Source organism: Eriocheir sinensis, chromosome 48 (assembly GCF_024679095.1).
Source record: "Eriocheir sinensis breed Jianghai 21 chromosome 48, ASM2467909v1, whole genome shotgun sequence".
NCBI classification, from domain to species: domain Eukaryota; kingdom Metazoa; phylum Arthropoda; class Malacostraca; order Decapoda; family Varunidae; genus Eriocheir; species Eriocheir sinensis.
In genome coordinates this window covers 1,556,165-1,578,193 of record NC_066556.1, presented here as the reverse complement: position 1 = coordinate 1,578,193, position 22,029 = coordinate 1,556,165, and the positions used below count along the sequence as shown (strand labels likewise).

At 43.2% G+C, this 22,029-nt stretch overlaps 1 protein-coding gene across 1 annotated transcript in view; it reads left to right on the top strand.

Annotated features, from left to right (window-relative positions):
* The window catches only part of LOC126981393 (protein slit-like), a gene marked incomplete at its 5' end in the record, with an annotated part of 119,182 nt that overhangs the window by 80,593 nt on the left and 16,560 nt on the right, over positions 1 to 22,029 (top strand). The window contains 5 exons of the mRNA XM_050832411.1: positions 13,209 to 13,280; positions 16,943 to 17,014; positions 18,056 to 18,291; positions 20,798 to 20,942; positions 21,520 to 21,591. Coding sequence (XP_050688368.1) covers positions 13,209 to 13,280; positions 16,943 to 17,014; positions 18,056 to 18,291; positions 20,798 to 20,942; positions 21,520 to 21,591 — 597 coding nt within the window. The remainder of the gene's footprint in view (positions 1 to 13,208; positions 13,281 to 16,942; positions 17,015 to 18,055; positions 18,292 to 20,797; positions 20,943 to 21,519; positions 21,592 to 22,029) is intronic.

Sequence of the window (22,029 nt, the reverse complement as noted above, 5' to 3'; positions counted from 1 at the left end):
GCCCCCGCCCCCGCCCACCCTCGCCTCAAAAACGCCGCCGCCCCCCGCCATAACTTCACGAACTTCTTCACCCATAACCTCCTTCTGCTACTTCCCCGGGAAAGGTTTTATTAGTGTTCAGTTTATTCACCCCCATCACGCGGTATCTACTCCCTTTCCGCGGTATCTAATCCCTTTATGTGGTGTTTATTCCTATTATCTATCACTTAGGGGGATGAGGTTGGTGTTATTGTCGTTGTTTTTGTTGTTGTGTGATTTAATCCTGTTTTAATCCGTGGAGCGAGATTGAAAGCCCCGCCGCTGCCCCGCCCCACCCCCGCCTCTGGGTCCCGGCGGCTGTAAATCACGGCTTCTCATGCTGAAAGGCCGGTCATCAGTCACTGTCTTCTTTAATGGGATTATAATTATCCTGATTTCATATACTTACTGGCCTGATGGCGCGGTGACATGACTCCAGCTCCCCCCCACATACGCACCCACTCCACCCCCACCTCCACCACCACCACCACCAACAACAACAACAACAACAACAACAACACTACCAGTACTACAACCTCCACCACCACCACCACCAACATCACTACCAGTACTACAACCTCCACCACCACCAACAACAACACCAACAACAACAACAGCAACACCTACTACTACTACTACCACCACCACCACCAACAACAACAACAACAACATCCATAGTAGTTGCCGGGAGACCTAATAAGAGAACCAGACCAGAGGCGTGAAAAAAGGCCTAGCTCAGGTAATTGTGTCAGGTGAGATGAATGCTGCCACGTAGAGAAGCAATTTGGGACTTCATATTTTTCAAGCCGATGAGCAGAAGGGAGCTACGGTTTCTTTTTCTCTCTCTGGTCTCCGTTTTCCGTGTTTTCTGTTCTCGATCTGTTCTCTGTTCTCGATCTGTTCTCTCTCTCTCTCTCTCTCTCTCTCTCTCTCTCTCTCTCTCTCTCTCTCTCTCTCTCTCTCTCTCGCACAGGTGTCAAGGGTTTTATACATTGATAAGGATCAGAAAACTTTTATTACCGCACACACACACACACACACACACACACACACACACACACACACACACACACACACACACACACACAGAATATTAAGTAGAAAAAAATATTAAAAAAACATCATATAAACACGCATTTTACCTATAACCTATATCAAACTCATTCCAAGAAGTACACGAGGAAGAAGAAAGAAAGAAAGAGAGAAAGAAAGAATGAATAAGAAAAAGAAAATATATAAAAGAATCAAACTTACCCTTTTCCTTTTACCTTACAACATCGCATATATATAAACTCGTCTCAAGTCACCCTTTTTTATTACTTTTCCTCCCCGCTCGCTCAAAAGTCTTGCCAGAATGTACATCACCAACACGGGCCCGAGGAACACACCCCGCGAGGTTCCAATACTATTTCTGGAGACAAACAAGTCGCCCTTTTGACCCACGCCTTCGCCAGTCTTCAGCAACGCCTTGAGGTTCTTCTGCCCCGAGTATATGTGTGTGTCTGCAGGCGTGTCCTTCTCCTCTTCCTCCTCCTCCTCCCAAGCCCTTAGACTAGGCATAACTTGACGCATCTCCTCTCTTAATCTTCCTCGATCGAATTTACGCCCTAACCCTGAATTATAACCATCATCATTTCTCGTCGGGCGAAGGTTAAAATTCTCTCCCACTTCTTCTTCGTCTTCCTCCTCCTATTCCATCCCTCGAGCGTGAGTGATAGAGAGAGAGAGAGAGAGAGAGAGAGAGAGAGAGAGAGAGAGAGAGAGTCGACTGCAAGATGGTTTAAAGAGGAAAATAGTGATACCAAACTGTTTAATATCCGGTGACGTTTTAAGTTAGAGAAGTAGTAGTAGTAGTAGTAGTAGTAGTAGTAGTGATGGTGGTGGTGGTGGTGGTGGTTGTTGTTGTTGTTGTTGTTGTTGTTCAAAGTCTAATCCCAAACAATAAACATTCCACTTCCTTACAGACGCATAACTTTCCTCCTCCTCCTCCTCCTCCTCCTCCTCCTCTTCCTGCTCCTCCTCGGCCAACATTCCTCAACTCCCCGTAGCGTAAACAACACTTTAGTCTCAAGAGATTAAAAGAAAATTCTCGACCGACCTTTTGCTCTCGAGAACTTCACCTGACAAGCTAACCATTGTTCTCTAGTTTTCTCTCTATCTTCTTCCCATTCCCCCCTTTGTCTTCTTCGTGTGCTCCTTTTGTCATCTTTTTTCCCCTTTGTTTTATTGCCGTTTTTTCATTTGTCTTCATTTTCTTCCTTCATCTTCCTATTTTCTCTCTTCTTTCTATCCTCCGTTTGTCTTCTTTCTGTTTTCTCTTCATTTTCTTTCTCTCTTCTTTTTGTCTTCTTTATATTCTCCCTTTCTTGTTTTTCTTCTCCTTTTGTCTTGTTGTTTTTCTTCCTTTGTTTTCTTCCTATTTTCCTTTTTGTATTCCTCTTCTTTTCTTTATTTTCCTATTTTCCCTTTATTTTCCTGTTCTTTCTCTGTCTCCTTCCTCTTTTCCCCTTTTCTTCTTCTTCTTCATTCTTCACCTTCCTCTTCTTTACCTTCTTCCTCTTTCTCATTTTGATTCCCTTCTATTCTATATTTCGTTCTTCCATTTGCCATATTTATCTTCCATGTGTCTCTTTTCTTCGTCTGTTCCTGTTTCACTCCTCTAGTCTATATTCGTTTTCAATAAGATTTTTTTTTCTTTTTAGGTTTATCTATGTCTGTCTGTCTGTCTGTCTGTCTGTCTTTCTGTCTGTCTATCTGTCTGTCTGTCTGTTAATCGTCTTACCTCCATGGTGTGACTGGCTCTACCTCCCCTTCCCCTCCTCTCTCTCATTGACTTACTCCATTTCCTTCCTTCCCTCTACCACACACTCAGGATATAAAGAAGAAGTGGAGGATAAATTAAGAGGGAGAGGGAGCGGAGGGGCGTGGCGGGACCTAGGCTTGTGGGAGCAGGATATGGGAGAGGCGGGGCAGGATGAAGGAGTGCGTGGGAGGGTGTGTTAGGGCGTCTGATAGGATGTGGGAAGGATAGGAGAGGGCGGGAGAGGAGGAGTTGGGGTGGGGAAGGTTGAGTAATGAGGATGAGGGAAGATTATGATAGTTGTGGGGAGAAAAATGGTGACGGTTTCTGTAACGTGAGAAAAGAGAAGAAAAGAAAAGAAAGTGAGTTTGATATAATGATAATGAAAATAATAATAATAATAATAATAATAATAATAGTAATAATGATAACAATAAAACTATATCATTAAATTACTTTTTTTTACTTCACTTTCAAACAATTTAAACAACATCAAGGACAAAACACACACAGGTAGATGGATAGATAGATAGATAGATAGATAGACAGGTAAATACAAAGATAAAGTGATTGATAGATAGACAGACAGACAGACAGACAAAGAAAGAAAGATGGATAGACAGAAAGATAATTATATACGCAGACAAATTGACGGACAGACAGACAGATAGATAGATCGACAGATAAACAGAGAATATAAAAAAAAGAGAATAAAAAAGAAAAACGTGTGAGCGAGAATGAGAACGAAAATTAGAGGCACGGGAGGGAAGAGAACGAATGAGAGGTAATGAGGGAGGGAGAGACAGGGGATGGAAGGGAGAGACAGGGGGGGGGGAAGGGAGAGACAGGTGAGAGAAGGGAGAGATAGGGGAGGGAAGGGAGAGAAAGGGGGGCGGGAGGAAGGGAGAGACAGGGGGAGGAAGGGAGAGACAGAGGAAAAGGGGAGAAACAGAGGGAAAGGAGAGACAGGGAGAATGGAGAGACAGGAGGAAGAGAGAGACAGGAAGAAAGAGAGAGACAGGGAGAGGAAGGGAAGAAGGGAGAGACGGGAGGAGGAGAGGAGTGACAGGAGGGAAGAGAGGGACAGGGGGAAGGAAGAGACGGGGAGAATGGAGTGACAGGGGGAATGGAGAGACATGGGGAAGGGAGAGACAGGAAAAAGGGAGAGACAGAGGAAAGGGAGAGACAAGGGGAAGGGAGTGACAGGGGGGGCGGGGGGGGGGGGGGAATAAAATAGGCTGCGAACCATTATCACCCACAACGCTAACACCGGGGAACCCAACCCTCCATCAGGGGCCCATTTTTCACCCCCTCCCTGTAACTTGCCGTCCTGAGAGAGAGAGAGAGAGAGAGAGAGAGAGAGAGAGAGAGAGAGAGAGAGAGAGAGAGAGAGAGAGAGAAAGAGAGAGGATATAGTGACAGACAGACAAACAGAAAGACCTAATAGACGGACAGACAGACAGACAGAAGGATACAGAGGCAGGCAGACAGACAGATGTATGTGAATTAACATTAAACCCCAATACATAACAAGATAAACATTAGCGAATCACAAGTACCAAAATGCAAGAAAAAGAGCAGAAATTTAAACAGAAAACAAAGAAAACGAGAAAATAACAAAAAAATAAATAAAGATAAATTAAAATGAACAAAACCACGTAATTGACTACTCTTTCGACCGCGTCTTCGGAGTCTTTACAGGAACAGCGAGTAGCGGGCTTTTCATTTTTATTGTTTCCTTTTTTGTGTGTGCCCTTGTGCTGTCTCCTTTGCTGCAAAAAAAAAAAAAAAGAGTGGAAATACCAAACAAAAGACGGTACATAGACAGACAATAGGGAAGGAAGGAGCAGAGAACAAATTAACAAGGAACAGGCGAATGAACCAGGTACGGACGAACAGGGACGGTACAGGGTCTTCGTGTACAGCAGGCAACGAGGAAGGAAGGGAGCCCAAAGTAACAAGGGACGTAAGGATGGGGCGAGGGACGAGGGGACAGGGACGGGGCCTTCGTAGCACACACATGTCAGGCGTAACAAATGATCACCAGTTGAGGTCCAATGTTTCAAGTCATCCATCTCGTCATCCATCTAGCGAGTCGTCCCCATGGCTGCCTCCTCCTCCTCCTCCTTCCATCCCCCGGCGCTCTCCTCCCCGTCAATCCGTTCCTGCCATCCTCCCATCAGTGTACGGGCGATTAAGAGCGATTAGAAACGATTATCCGGGTTGTAAGTGGCGGATTTTGGTCGAGGAGAAGCGGGCACGGATGCGGGACACGGCGAGGAGGAGTTATCCATCGCCGGGGCCTCAACAGCTTTGGTTAGGCAATTAGGAAGGTGTGTCGGTGATCTTGTAAACATTGTCTGGTTGTGTGTGTGTGGGAGGGAAGGGAGGGTTGTGTGTAAGGGGGAACTGCGTGTGTATATGTGTGTGTGTGTAGCAGTGGTGTTGGTAGATAGCGAAGTGATTGGCAAATGAGACGGAAGGTTGACCATTAGGGGTAAATACGTGGTGGCGGAGTGACGTTCGGGGGAGTGACAGGGATGGGAGAGAGATAAAGTACGGTACGGCAGGTGGAGTGAGGCGAGGAGAGAACCTTAAAACCAATTCGTTCTCTTACCCAACGATGAAGTGACGTATGTGGGAGGGACAAGAAGGAGAAAAAGAGATACGATAAGGGTTAAAGGGTTGAAAGTGGAGTAATTAAAGGGTATATAAGACTCTGAACCTTTAGAATCAAATACATCTTTTACTCAACAATGGAGTGACAGATGCGGGAGGAACAAGAAGGAGAAAAAGAGATAAGGGTAAAAGAATGGAAAGTTAAGTTAATAAAAGGTATAAGAGAGTAACAATGAACCTTTAGCAACAAACAGGTCTTCTTTTACTCAAGGCATATGACCACAGATGTTGCGCCGACTAAACGAAACTTTCCAAAACTTTCCCTTACTCACTGAACCTTTAGAATCATATCCATCATCTACTCAACGACAGATAGACAGATGATGGAGGGACGAAGAGGCTGGGGATGGACGAGGAGGAGGAGGTTGTTGATAACGTCATAGTGTCGATTATTTATTTAATTCTGGAGTCTGAGGGTCGAGCAGTGAGGGAGAGGCAGGTTGGCAGGCGGGCGAGTGAGGGCATAGCGTTGGTATAGCCGAGATGAGGGCAGGGTGGACAGGGTGAGGGGAGGCCCTAGGCAGGGGGAGGGAAGATACTAGGCAGGGGGAGGGGGGGTCTTAGGCAGGGGGAGGGGGGGGGGCTAGGCAGGTTGAGGGGAGGGTATCCAGGTGTAAATATTTAGCTAAACCCAAACTAACAATTATTGTCTGCCAGGCGTTGACTCGAAGCCACCTTACTCACCCCAGGAATGTTGGGAGTCGTGCTGGGAAGTGCATGGGCGCGCGGCGAGGGTGGGAGCACACACACACACACACACACACACACACACACACACACACACACACACACACACACACACACACATCACAATCAGACTAACATATCACAAAAACAACAAGGACAAGAACAAGAAGTGCAAGATTAAAAACAAGAACAAAAATAATAACTAGAAGAACAAGAACAAGAAGAAGAGGAAACTTTTTTTTTCGTACATACCAAACAACACGTCTTTTTTTTCTTCATTTTTTCCCCTCTCGCATACTCGTCTGTAATTCTTAGGTGGAGTAGGAGGGTGAGGGAGATTACAAGAGGCCTGCGGTGAGAGGTGGGTGACGGGGTGGATGGTGAGGCAGGAGTGAAGGGAACTCCCGCTGATGATTGTGGGAGACTAAGTTCACCATCACGCAATTTCTAGTCACCATTTTTCACACACATAAAAAATAACAAAAAAGAAATAATAATGACAAGATAATCTCACTCAAGTTTATTTTTTTGTATCAAAGAAAACGACTCGAGGGCAACAAAAAGTGCAAAAAAAAAAAAAGCTCGCTACTCGCCGCTCCCATAAAAGATAAAAGTAGAAAGAACCCAAAACAGAGGTCAATTTGCCAAAAGTTTAGTCAATTTACAAAAGAGTAGTCATTTTACCAATCTGAGGGTATTTTTTCGTTAATTATCTTTGGTGCCAAGTGCGTTTCTCATCTGGGTATCGACCTCGAGATCACGGTAGTTGGGAAGCGCTTTAAAACCAGTCAGCCACAGATCCCTTCCCATACCCGGTGCTCTGGCTGTGTCATAATCTACTGCCCATTCCCTCTTTTCCTCCTCCTTTTCCCCTACATTCCCTCTTTTCCTCCATTCCTTCTTTTCCTTCTCCTTTTCCCCTACATTCCCATTTTCCTCCATTCCTTCTCCTTCTTTTCCCCAACATTCCACTTTTCCTCCTCTTCCTGTCTTCATTCCTCTCTTTTTCGCTCCCTCTTCACTCATCTCTTCCTCCTTGTTTTCTTCTCCTCTCTCCCCTTCATTCTTTTCTTCCTTTTTGTCTTCCTTTTCTTTTTTTTCTCCCCTTCATTCCTCTCTTCCTCCATGTATTTTTTCTTTTCTTCCTCCCTTCCCCCCGTTACCTCTCTCCTCCTCAATGCCTTTTTTTTTCCTCTCCTCTTCCATGTCTTGTTTTCTTTCTCTCTGTCTCCCCTCATTCCTCTATTCCTCCACGCCTTTTCTTTCTCTCTCCTCGTACTTTCCTCTCTTCCTCTCTCTCCCCCTTCACTGCTCTCCTTTCCTCTCTTCCCTCTCTCTCCCTTCATTCATTTCTCTCACTCCCTCCATTTCTCTCTTCCTCTCCCCCCCCTTCATTCCTCTCACCCACATCTTCCTTTCTTCCTCTCCCTTTCCCCGTCGCGTGCCTGTGGTCCGGGGGAAGGGGGAAGGAGCGCAGGGGAACCAGGCCTCGGATAAGATAAGGCCTTCAAGTGGCGCCTCGGAAACCACAGCCTCACTAAAACGGTTTATTCGTATTCTTCGCTTCGTGTAAACTTCAAGGTATTCGGCCTCCCGCGACTCTGTATGTGGTCCCTGAGGTTTTGTAGCGAGTCGAGTCTGAGCGTGAGGGAATCGTGCGGTTAAGGGGAGGTTAACAAGAGCGAGAACCACACTCACGGAAACGGCTCATTCTTATTTATTTCTGCTCTTGGACTTAACTTAACGGATTGTTCAGCTTCCCTGCGATTCCGTTTATAAATTTTGAGGTTCCGTAATGATATGAAAGCGTGTGTTCTTGAGTAGGAAGACACTGTGTTGGTTATAGAGTGTTAAAACTTTGCATTCATGTACATTCTGCGTCAACACTTAATATAGAATGAGCAACATCCTGCCAGACTGTTAACATGGATGCGTGTGTTGGAAAAAGCGTGTGGTTGGAAGGTTAAAGAGAGCGAATACTTAACTAAAACTGCGCATTCATAATCTGTTCTTTGTGTTAATACCTTCCTGCCAAATCGGACTAATCTTCGCGGTTTTGTTATTGTTTTGAGAGTGTGCTTAAGTGTGTAGGAAGATACTGTGTGGTGTGAGGTTGAAGAAAGCAAACCACTCATTCGTATTTTGTTCTTCATGTAAAGTTGATACGTTGAACAGCTTCCTGCTAAACTGGACGTAATCTTTGCTGTTTTATAATGTTCTGAGTGTGTGCTTGGGTGTGTAGGAAGAGAGTGTGTGGTTGGAAGGTTAAAGAGAGCAAGCAACTCACTATAACCACTCATTCATACATGCAAAACAGACACATAAAGCAACTTCTTGCGAGCCTGGACGTAATCTTTGCTGTTCTTTTATTGTTGAATCTGTGCTTGAGTGTTTATGAAGAGAGTGTGTGGTTGGAAGGTTAAAGAAAGCAAACAATTCACCAAAAACACTCATTGCTACATGTAAAACAGACACATAAACCAACTTCCTGCTAACCTGGACGTAATTATGGAGAGTTCTGAGTGAGCAGTGTGGGAAAGTGTGTGTCGAGGAAGAAAAGCTTGATTAGGACAGAAAGGAAAGAGCTTAGGAAGAGGGAGGAGGGTACATTAGAGGAGAAAAAGGATAGGGAGAGAGAGGATTGGGGAGCGTTAGAGAAGAAATGGGTTAGGAAGCGAGAGGTTGGAGGTGTGTTAGAGGAGAAAGAGAGAAAGGAGGGAGCGTTGAGGAGAAAGGGCTTAGGAAGAGAGATCAGTGGGCATTAGAGGAGAAAAAGGGTAGGGAGAGAGAGGATTGGGGAGCGTTAGAGAAGAAATGGGTTAGGAAGTGAAAGGTTGGGGGTGCGTTAGAGGAGAAAGAGAGTGGAGGGAGCGTTGAGGAGGGAGTGTATGGCGCGAGGTAGGCGTCAGGAAACAGATAACAAAAGTGGCACTCCCTTTCTGGCCCTCTTCAGTGCCACGTGCCTCTCAGGGCCGGGGTGAAAGGGGCCACTTCTGAGGTCGGTGCCAAGATTAGGTCTGTCTCTGTCTCTGACTCTTTCTTTCTTCTCCGTCTCAAGGGGAAACTTCTTTATTTGTCTCTTGTCTAATTTTTCTTTTCTCCTCCTCCTCCTCTCTTCTTTTTTTTCTTCTTTTTTACATTTCCTCGTTTTCATCTTCATCTTCATCATTTCTTTTTCTTCTTCCTCTTCTTCTTTCTTTTTTTCTTCCTCTTCGTTTTCATTTTCATCTTCCTTTTTCATGTCCATCATCATCGTGTTCCTCTTCTTCTTCTTTCTTTTTTTCTTCCTCTTCGTTTTCATTTTCATCTTCCTTTTTCATGTCCATCATCATCGTGTTCCTCTTCTTCTTCTTCTTCTTCTTCTTCTTCTTCTTCTTCTTCTTGACGTCATTAGCTGGAAGAGGCGACAAAGACAGACATTTTTTAGTCATTCTTCTTTAAATCGAACTCCATCCTTTGAGGTGCCGGAGTCGAAGTCTTCTTTTGTTTTATTTCTTGCCTTTCATCTCTATTTTTTTCGACTTTTCTCCTCTCCCTTTTTTTCTTTTCTCTTTTTTGCGTCTTCTTCTTTTCGGTCTTCCCTTCCTCCCTTAATTAATCTACCTATCCCATTGTCTTTTTTGTTGTTGTTGTTGTTCCTCATTTTTTCTATATTTTCTTTCCTTCCCTTCTGCCCTTACCTTGATTGCTGCTATTTTCATCCATATCCCGACCCTTCCTATATATTTCTTCTTTAATTTTTATCTTTCTTTTTTTATTTTGTTTGGGCTTCCTTTTGTTCCATCTATCGTATGTTCTCTCTCTTCCCTCATTCATTTATTTTCATGGTTATGCTTTGAACCGACTATTTCTCTATTCAGTTATTTTCATTTTTTCATTTTTTTCATTATTTCCTCGTCTTTTTATCTTCTGCAACCCTTCCTTTCCTTTCCTTTCCTGTTTTCCTTTTCCTTTTCTTTTATTCCTTTATTCTTTTTACTTGACCATTCCTGTATTTTTTATCATCTTCTCTTCTTTCCCTTATTCCCTTATTATTATTTTGCTCGTCCGTTCCTTCTTTTCTTTCATATTTTCCTCCCTTCCCTCCTTCCCTCATCTTTTTAATTCCTTTTATACTTTCTTTAGCGGTCTCTCCTTCAGTCCTTCCATGCCTTCCTCTTTTCCCTCCTTCCTCCCCCTTTCTTTATTCCCTCCAAACTAATACTAGACTCTCCCTTCATCTTTTCCGTCCCTTTTTCTGTATCTCTTCTTTTCTCCTTTCTCATTCTTTCCTCGTCTTATTTTTTTATCTTGCTCGATTCTCATTTCTTCCATGCCTTCCTCCTCCCTCCCCTCTATTCTCCATCTTTCTTTACTCCATCTATACTTTCTTACGGATGTTCCTTTTACCCCTTCCATTTTCTTTTTCTTTTCCCTCCTTCCTTCATTTTTTTATAATTTCTCCTATACTAATACCCGAGTCTTGCCTTCACTCTTCCCCTATCTTCTTCTCTTCCCTTCTTCCTCCATCTTTCTTTAATCCCTCTATACTTTTTAACGGACCCTTCCTTCACCCCTTCCCTACCTTCCTCTCCTCCCTCCTTGACCTCTCATTCTTTCCTCCGTCTATATTTTTAATCGGCTCTCCCTTCATCCCTTCCCTATACCTTCCTCTCTCCCTTCCTCCTCTATCTTTCTTTATTCCTTCGCTGCGTGACGTAATTACCGATTGATGAAGGCCTTCCCGGAACCCGTATCAAAAGCTATTTCATACTTTCTCTCCCTTTTCTTTATCCTCCCTCTCCCTCTCCCTCTCTCCCCGTCTCTCCCTCTCTGTCTCTCCGATCCACCCTAGCTCCATTCTTCTATACCTTGACCTTCCCATTTTCTTTGTTCCTTGCTTTTTTGTCTGTCTTTAATTCCGTTTTCTCTAATATTAATCTCACGTTTTCTTTATTTTCCCATTCCTTAATTTTATTCTCTCTCTCTCTCTCTCTCTCTCTCTCTCTCTCTCTCTCTCTCATCCATACCCTCTATTAAGGTTTTCTCTTTTTTTTTTCTATTTCTCCTCTCTAATTTCTACCTTTTATTTTTTGTCCTTAATTTTCACCGCAGTTTTAAAGAGCTTATTTTCAAACCCTCAATTTTTCTGTAACTTTTCTTTTTATTTTCTTTCTTTTTTATTTTCCTTTTTTTCTTTTTTCATCGTTTTGTTTTTCCTTTTTGCTTCGTACTGCATAAAACTCATCTCTTTTTTTTTCAACTATGTAAATACCGAAACTCTCTAGACTATATTTTTCCTTAATCATCCACGAAATGAGACCATAAACGCAATAGTCTGGGAACTTTTTTTTTTCTTACGGGTAAACATCGAAGAAAAAAGCTAATGTTTCTTTTTTTTTTATTCCTCAAAGGTTGGCGCAGCGAATTATGACGCCATTTCTGAGCTGAATATCTTGGTTGTGTATTTTACTGACGAGATGAGAGTATTTTTAACCCAGTAGCTGCGGGGATCATGTTTCTTAAAGGCCCCTCTAAGCGAGAAAAATGAGAAAAAAATCATCATTCACGCAAACCATTTCATAATGTATATCAACACATTTGGGATCAGTTTATGCATCATCTATTTTTGGGGGGTTATATCGTGGCAAAAATGTGGCCCGTCGCTGGTACACGGTAAACCCACAAATTTGACCCGTCGCTACTACCGGGTTAAAGACAGTCACTAGAATATTATAAGAAACTGCAATGATTGAGTGGTGGGAGTGAGCATCGCATCGAATAGTTGTTTTCAATGTACTTTTGGCAATGCGTCCCATCCAGAGTTATTCAGATACAAAAAAATAAGAAAAGTCAAAGAACATCGTCGAGCTGTACAATAATAGGTTCACTGTACTTTTGGCAATGTGTCCCATCCAGAGTTATTCAGATACAAAAAATTAAGGAAAGTCAAAGAACATCGTCGACCTGTACAATAATAGGTTCACTGTACTTTTGGCAATGTGTCCCATCCAGAGTTATTCAGATACAAAAAAATAAGAAAAGTCAAAGAGCATCGTCGAGCTGTTCAATAGTAAGATGCTGAGCGCCTTTCCTTCCATGGCCCGGCAGTCCTCGTTACCTGTTGCCGGGGCGTCCAGGTGTTTGTGAGCCGCGGCGCGATAAAAGAACTGAAGATGGAAAAACACATCACCGCAAGAAACACTCGAGACGCGCCTCTTGTCAGGGAGAAAAAAATGGAACAGGTTTTTGCCTCTCAAGCACCGACCACCTGCATGAACTTCACCGCAAGCGGGGAATAAAAAGATATATAAGCATATCTAAAGGCGTTGTATGACTTACCGCAGGACATAAACTGCAGAAACACGGCTACAGACACACATTGCGGAACATTTGGACAATTGAATATCGTAAAGGCGAGAGGAAATGCAACCATTTTTTTCTCCTGCAGAATGCAACACTACAATGATAAGATTGCATGTGATGAATATATTTATATATTTATTATACTTATTGTTTTGTTTATATAGATAGATAGATAGATAGAGATAGATAGATAGATAGATAGATCATTTTAGCACATATTCGTGTAAGAAATTTTGTTCTACATGACGGAATTGTTCTTTCAATGTGTTGCTCCTACCGAAGGCACAGCTGCTTTTTAACTCCTAACAAACCAATTTAATTACACATACTTACCTCTTCAATGAAATTTCTCTGGGGCACACACGGTATATATTACTTTCCCCGTGCCCCGCCATGCTTCGTGACCGTTCTCTCGGCCACGGGCGGCGTAGCACAAGTTTTCCCTGCGCCTCGCTCGGCATCATTAGTCTCCTGTCCGTCGGTCTGTTGTTCTGGGCCTGGCTCGGATCTCGTGTATTGCGGCGCGGGGCGGGAAACGAAACGCAATATTTAAGCGTTCACTGCATGCATCATATCCTTGCAAAATGTTTTCTTTCCTTGGTCATTAAAAATATCATTATATGCATACTTCCCGTGGACATATTTCTAACGTTTCTTTTTTTTCTTTTTCCTCCTGCAGCGAGGCGAACCACAACCTGCTCAAGATCATCGACAAGAACACCTTCAAGGGCCTGTCGCAGCTTCGTTACCTGTAAGTTAAATCATTCCACAGGTGTTTGTTACTCTTGTTCGTATGTGGCAACTTTCATCTCACATATTTTTCTTCCCATCTTCCTTCACTGCAGCGGTAAGAGCCGAGTGACGAGTTTTATCATTATATTGACAACGACGGGCCTGTATTATCTGTAAGTTCGTCTGTTTTTTATTACTTATGAGCATGTAATAACGATTTTCTTTCTTGCATTATCTTCCCCTCCTTAATTTTCAGTAGCGGTGAAAAATTGTAAGATCTGAGTGATTTTTTTTTTCCCGCTATCATGGCAACGACGGTCTTGTCTCAGCTATAAAGGTTACCTGCGAGTTACCTAAGTCCCCAGGTGTTTGTTAATAGTCAAAACATGAAGCAACTATCGTACCTCATTCTGGTTCATTATTCCTTCATTCTCAACCAAAGTCACAAATTTTCAGAACTCTGGCAATTAGTATCATTCTTTACATTTACTTAAATCGTCTTGTATTAGTCATTATCGTCCATTTGTAGTATCTATCTTTTATCCCACCTTCTCCTCACCCTCTTCTTCCTATTGTACGGGCATAGGTTTTAGGAAATGAGTGGCGCTTATCAACATCATTTAGTAACTTATACCGTTTGATATAAGTTAATGTGGGGCATCATCTATCGACTATACCTCCTTCTCTGTCCTACCTTCTTCCTTCTTATCAGTGAACATGGGTTTTAGGAAATGAGTGACGCTTATCAACAGTATATAGCTACATAAACCGTCTGATAGTCTATTAGTTCTCCCTGCCTTCTTCCTCCTTATCAGTGGACATGGACGCTTATCAACAGTATATAGCTACTTAAACCGTCTGATAGTCTTATATTAGTTATTATGAGGTATATATCGACTCTACCTCTTTCTCCTTCCATCCTTCTTCTTCCTAATCTGCGGGCATAGGTTTTAGGAAATGAGTGACGCTTATCAACAGTATATAGCTACATAAACCGTCTGATAGTCTGCATATATTAGTTATTATGAGGTATCTATCGACTTACCGCCTTCTCTGTCCTGCCTTCTTCCTCCTTATCAGTGGACATGGGTTTTAGGAAATGAGTGACGCTTATCAACAGTATATAGCTACATAAACCGTCTGATAGTCTGCATATATTAGTTATTATGAGGTATCTATCGACTTACCGCCTTCTCTGTCCTACCTTCTTCCTCCTTATCAGTGGGCATAGGTTTTAGGAAATGAGTGACGCTTATCAACAGTATATAGCTACTTAAACCGTCTGATAGTCTGCATATATTAGTTATTATGAGGTATCTATCGACTTACCGCCTTCTCTTTCCTGCCTTCTTCCTCCTTATCTGCGGGCATAGGTTTTAGGAGACTGGTAACGCTGATTATCATGATCATGGCAACGATGCTTTGATGACGGCCATGACGAGTATTGATCCCTTGAGGAGCGGCAGCAGACTGGCGCCACGTCCTCGGCTGACTCAGTGGACGCTAATGTTACATACATATACCTTTGGCGGCCGCTCTCTCTCTCTCTCTCTGGGGGAGAGAGAGAGAGAGAGAGAGAGAGAGAGAGAGAGAGAGAGAGAGAGAGAGAGAGAGAGAGAGAGAGAGAGAGAGCGAGAGAGAGAGAGAGAGAGAGAGAGAGAGAGAGAGAGAGAGAGAGAGAGAGAGAGAGAGAGAGAGAGAGAGAGAGAGAGAGAGAGGCGAAAAGGAACAAAAATAATGAGAAAGCGATAAAAAAGAGGGAAAGAAAGAAGGAAGAGAGAGAGAGAGAGAGAGAGAGAGAGAGAGAGAGAGAGAGAGAGAGAGAGAGAGAGCGCACTCGCGGTGGGATGGTGGTGGCGGTGGTTGTAAATATCACTTTTTCATCGTAATCTTCTCTCCTTCCCTCGTTCCTTTCCCTTCCTCCTGTCCCCTCTCCGATTCCCTTCGCTTTATACATCGTGTTTCTTGTCCTGGAAGATGCGGTCGAGACGCTGACGATGGCCACAAAAACACTTGATAGTTTCCATCGCAAGAGATGAGCGTAATATTTCTCTTGGCGAGCGGCGATTCTCTCTCTCTCTCTCTCTCTCTCTCTCTCTCTCTCTCTCTCTCTCTCTTCGGCGTTTTCTGGATATTCTGCCCGCAAAAGCTTTTATTAATAGGCAATTTCTCTTCCACTAGTCCACGCAGCATCCCTTCGCCTCCTCTCCACCAATTCATCCATCAACTCTCTCCCATATCCACCACCTCCACCTCCACTAGTCCCCTATCCACTACCTCCACCGCTTGTTCCTTCCACCAGCTGTACGGTATCTCCCAGTCTTGTAATAACGTTTTGCTACCTCGTCATATTTCTTTCCTTATAAATCTGTTAACTAGAAATCTCCATGTCTTATCTTTTTTTCTAAACGTTTTTTCTGTTCTTCCTTTGTTGTGCTTTTAACTCTTTTTTTGTGTGTTTTTTTGTATTTTTTTTCTTTTTTATATTCCTCCTTTATTCAGTTCTTCCTTTCTTCTTTTCTATTCATTCTTCTTCCCTCTTCTACCCTCATTATCTCCTTCCGTCATTCTTACCTGTCTTCCATCCACCTATCCACCTCTCTCTTTCTTTAATTCCTGCCTTCCTTCATTTCAATCACTTCATCTCTCTCTTCTTGTTATTCCTTTCCTGCACACTTGTATATCTTCCCATCGCTTTCTCCTAGCTCCCCTCCTTCCTTCATTCAATCCATCCATCTTTCCTTCCCTCCTTACTTTCCTGCTTTCCTTCTTCTCAATCCTTTATTTTCCTTGTTATCATCTTTCATCTCCTGCTCACTCATATTTTCTTCAGTCATTCCTTCCTCTCTTCCATCCATCTTTCCTTCTCTCCTTACTTTCCTACCTTCCTCATTCTCAATCCCTTCTTTTCCTTGTCATCTTCTTTCCTCTCCTGTACATTCATATTTTCTTCAGTCATTCCTTCCTCCCTTCCATCCATGTTTCCTTCTCTCCCTGTCTTCCATCCATCTTTTCCTCCTCCTTCCTTCCTTCCTTCCCTCCTCCGTTATATCTTCCACGCACGTAACCTTGGCGGCCACAGTAGCAGGACCAGCTTTCTAAACCTGCAGTCCGTCTCTTCCTAATTGTGCGCCATTGTTCCGTTGCTGCCAGCTGGCCCGACCCGACCCCTCCCGGACAGGCCATTGGCGAGGGGCGCGAAGGTTTGACTGCCGATGTACTTTTGAATAGAATCGAATTGGACTTCACACAGAGGGGGTGGGATTATCTTGCTTTGTGTGTGTGTGTGTGTGTGTGTGTGTGTGTGTCTGTCTGCTTACATATTTCATCATCATTACTGTTATTTTTGTGTTGTTGTTAGGTCGAAACGAAAATTATGGGCCTTTAATTAACTTACAGTCCCTGCCAGGCAAGAGGTAACATAAAAGTCATCGAACAAACAGACTGAGTTATCTGTTATCGTGTGTACATATATTTCCCTTCAGACAGGTACACGTACATTATTATTTACAAGATGCACCTGGATTTTCCCTTGGTAATTAGCCTTATTTGGGGGTCCTGCTCTCTTGTCAGAATAATAATGACGATAGTAGTAGTAGTAGTAGTAGTAGTAATAGTAGTAGTAGTAGTAGTAGTTGAAGTATTTATATATTTACGCCTCTATTTTTTTTCCTTTTGCAGGCAGCTTGACGACAACCAGATTAACTGCATCGACGAACAAGCTTTCAGAGGACTTGAGCTGTTGGAGATTTTGTAAGTTTCTCTCTCTCTCTCTCTCTCAAAGGTAATATTTTTTTCTTACATTATCGTACTATCGCTTCTTACAGTATCTTTTCTTACATTATCGTACTATCGCTTCTTCCTCCCTTCCCTTGACCTCCAGCTAAGGGATGGAAGACGAGCTATGCATAATGACCAGCAAGTTAGACTCTACCACAGCTATGAGACTTTTCTTTTTATACCTTTTAACTTTTCTTTTCTAAGCTGCGACATCCCTTCACCCCCCTCTGAGCCCACCAGGAACCAATTATGTGAACACTCGACTTCCTCGTTAGTCTTTTGTTTTTACTCTCTCTCTCTCTCTCTCTCTCTCTCTCTCTCTCTCTCTCCATCGCCCCATTTCTCATTTATACAATTTATTTTATCTTCTCGATCTCTCCCTCTCTCCCCCTTTCTCCTTTCCTCGCCAGTAACTCATTCCTCTCCTCTTTTCTCTTTTTTTCCGTCATGGTTAATTTCGTAATCTTTTCTTTCCTAATCCACGCTTCGCTACTATAGACCATTCCCTTCACTCATTATATATATGCTCTCTTTAAGTTCGTAACCCCTTAGCTCACCGTGTCTCATTCTTTCTTTCTTCTTCTGTAACCCGATAAGAACATTAATGAATTGTTCCACCATATGCTACCTATCCCCTCTCTCCCCCTGTTAGTTATATTCTCTATGTTTTAAACCCTTAATTCACTATTCCTCGCCATTTCTCTATTCTTCTGTAAACCTAACAGGACATTAATGTAATCTTCCACTTTTTTCCTATCCCTCTACTCATTATATATTCTGTTCGTAGTCTCTAACTCACTGTTCTTCATTATTTCTATCTTATGTAACCCGAATCTTCCCTTTCTCCCCTCAACTCTCTTCTGTAACTCTCCCTTATACTCTCTTCTGTAACCCAGACTCTCCCCTTACTCTTCCCATACACTCTTCCCCTAACTCATTAAATATATTCTCTAAACTCGTAACCTTCAAGTCACCATTCCTCATCACTTCTCTCCTCTACTCTCTCCCCAACAGGACTCTCAAGAACAACAACATCACGACGATATGGCGCGGCACCTTCCAGCCAACACCAAGGCTTCGCGCGCTCAGAATCTCGGGGAACAAGCTGATCTGCGACTGTCACTTGTCCTGGCTGGGGCGGACCCTCGCGGCGGCGCCCTATCTCACCCATTACGTCCGCTGCTCCTCGCCCTACCGCCTCAAGGACAGGGTGGTGACGGAGGTTTACGATCATGAGTTCAAGTGCGCAGGTGAGAGGAGTTGAAGGATTTGGGGGGTGGGCTGTTGTTGTTGTTGTTGTTTTGGGGGCTGTATTTTTTTTTTTTTTTTTTTTTTGGGGGGGGGGGCTGTTGTTGTTGTTTTGGGAGGGGCTATTTTTTGGGGGGAGAGGGAAGTAAAGTGAATGTGTGTGTTTTGTGTGTGTGTGTGTGTGTGTGTGTGTGTGTGTGTGTGTGTGTGTGTGTGTGTGTGTGTGTGTGTGTGTGTGTGTGTTTTACTATTTTTCTTTCCTGTGATTCAGCGACAACGAGGTAGATAAAGATAATACGGAGGTTAAAATTCCACTCATTAATAATAAAAAAATAATAAAAACATCTAACACACAATAGAGGTCACTGAACCCCAAACAATAACAAAAAAATGCAATAAAAGAATACGGTAACTTCTTTTTATATATATTCGCACAGTTTCTCCTTTTCATTACGTTCTGCCAATTTCCGAAACGATGTGGCAAGGAGGAAAAAAATCGAGAGGTCGGGGAAGGGATGTCTCGGGTTCAACGTTGCCAGATTGTCGTACTCAGCCTTTTATATTTACCAACTTCCGACCCCAAAACTCTCCCCAATAACTAGATTCATTTATATTTATCGTTAAAATAGTTAATTCCTCATGTTTCTTGGTAATACTTAGTCGTCAAAAACCGGTAAATACTATGTTCTGAGTACGGTAACCTGGCAACGGTGCTCGGGCTGTCATCCAATCAGTGTCACGAATTAGTCGATGTGGGAGCTGATTGGGTGACCCGCGGCGCCTTTGGGATGACAGCCAATCAGGGGAACGGGCGGCACTTCTCTTCCCGTTTTCCTTTTTTCGCCCACAATGATGCTCTTTTGTTTCGTCTTTATATTTTTTTCTCGATTTTTGTGAGTGTGATGAACGTAATCCTCATTTTCCACATACTTAAACACATATTTCACCACTTCGCCTATTATTCATCCTTATTCATTCTATTTTTTATGTCCATACAAGTTTATATATTTTTCCTCTTCTTGTTAAGGTGAATAATGAATGTAATCTTCTTTCTATACGCGCTTAAACACACTAATTGTATCACTTCACATATCATTCATCCATTCATTCTCTCTATTCCTTTTTAATGCGTATACGGGTTTGATCTCCTTAATGCTTTTATGAGAAGATTGATTTAAAAGTTGGCATGATTCGGTTCTCTCCGTATCCAATATTTTACGTTGGGCTTCGTTTTCTCTTTTTCATTCTTCTCTTCTTTTTTCGTCCCCGTCATTGATCCCGCCAAAGGTCAGATTGAATAAGTCTGGCGCACGTTGAGCCCCGCCGTCTCGCGTGTTCCAATTATTGAGGAACTGAATTGATAAGGCTTACGGCATCAGCTCCGTACCCGCTCGTTCACCTTGGCCCGGACGGAACTCGGTGCTGCATACTTTGAACGGTACTCCTGCCAAATTATCGTACTCAGCCTCCTCTGTTTGCCGATTTCCGACCCCAAAACTGCCTCCTCGACCCCAATAACTGCCTTCATATATAGTTATCGTTAAAATGGTTAATTGTTGGTGTTTTTTGGCAATAACTATGGCTCAGAAACCGGTAAATACGAGGCTCTGAGTGGACTGAGTACGATAATCTGGCAATGGTGTTTTAACGGTACTCCTGAGAATTCTTATAGGTCCAAGTTTTAAACGTATCGGGTTTCCATTACGACTATTTTCCAAAGCCACAGAGAAGATTAACTTAAAGGTCTATATTCTTTAATGTATCCGACCCCCATAACGACTTTTATCCAAGGCCACAGAGATTAACCGGGTCGTCACGGGCACCGTTACCAGATTGTCGTACTCAGAGCATAGTATTTACCGGTTTCTGACGCCTAACTATCGCCAAGAAGCATCAGAATCTAACTCTTTTAACGATAACTATAAATGAGTTTCGTTACTGGAGCCCAGAAGACAGTTTAGGGGTAAGAAGTCGGGAAATATAACTGGCTGAGTACGACAATCTTGCAACGTTCGTCATGGGCAGGCCTCACACTCATTTGTCAGGCCACTCTTATTATCCGCAATTTATATGTACATACATTAAACTTTACCAAATAAAAGAGCAAATCAAATTTATAAACCTCCATTTCCTCTATTCAGCTTTGCACTCGCTCAAAATATTGCAAAATTATGATAATACAAATTCACTTATATGTCTGTGTGCGAGATCACTTTTCAATGCCCGTCTCCCCTCTCTCGTTACAAGCATGCCCCCTCTAATCTATGCCCTTCATTTCCCATCTCTTCAGCTTTAAACTAGCTTGAAATAATACAAAGTGATGATAATGATTTAAATTTACTCTGTGTGTGTGTGTGTGTGTGTGTGTGTGTGTGTGTGTGTGTGTGTGTGTGTGTGTGTGTGAGGCCACTTTTCAATGCCTCTCGCCCCTATGTCGGCTACATGCTCTCCCTCCCCCTCCTCCCTCACCCTTGACGGCTCATTACACCCCGACGGTCCTTGCTTCAGCGGGTCTGGTGGACAACGTGGACCGCGGTTGCTCCCTGGCGCCCGTCTGCCCGCGGGCGTGTCGCTGCGGCGCCGGCATCGTGGACTGCCGAGACACTGGCCAGGCCGACGTGCCCACCCACATCCCGGAGGACACCATCGAGCTGTGAGTACACCTGAGGGTTACCTGTGGAGAGAGAGAGAGAGAGAGAGAGAGAGAGAGAGAGAGAGAGAGAGACAGACAGACAGACAGACAGACAGACAGACAGACAGACAGACAGACAGACAGAGAGAGACAGACAGACAGACAGACAGACAGACAGACAAACAGACAAACAGAGAGAGAGAGAGAGAGAATGATGATGATGATAAACAGGAAATTATTGTACATTTGAATGCTGGTGATGTTTACTTGTGTATAATTGGATTTATTTTTATTTTTATGCATGTTATGTGGTAATATATAATAGTACATCATAAAAGACATCGATTAGTATGACTGCCAGAATACAAGAAATTAACTACAAAGCATATGATTAAAACAAATACAAAAATCCTTAACAAATGCATGAATCTCATTTATATAGGTAGAAATAGTATACTTTCTTTCTTAAGTTATCGCTGCAGGATTCTCACATTATTTCCTACTCGCCTCAGCAGCTGTCTTAACAAGGAGTCTAGAGGCTAAATTCTTGTCTTTTCCCCTCCCTGGTCTTACAAACTTTTCCCATGTTCCTCCGCAGGCGTCTGGAGCACAACGAGATCACACACATTCCCTCCAAGATCTTCACACCGTACCGTCTCCTCAAGCGAATGTAAGTACAAATGGGCGAGGCTGCCGTGATTGTAGATGAAGGGCGAAATGGCTCCTCCGCCCAGTGTTTGGTCAGTGTTGCTTCGTGCGGGGAGTGGTGAATTAGGAAACGAGTCTTTGGGGGAGGGCCTGAAGGAAAGGTGGAACATGAAAGAAGAACGAAACTGCCCTCTCATGAACAAGGCCCCTCACGCAGGCAGCTTAATTAACAAAGAGAGAATTAGGAATCCGTGGTGAGTGCAAAGCGGAGGTTGAGCTGGATGAAACACACTTTATTTTTATCCCTGAAACAGATCGGCAGGAAGTAAAAACATGGCGCGGTGCATGGCGGGGTTGGGTCAAGAACGAATAATGCAGTATTTAGGCTTTTTTTTCAGCTAAGGAGACAGTTCAAGGGCGTATAGAAAAATATAATAAAAAAGCCCGCTACTTACTGCTC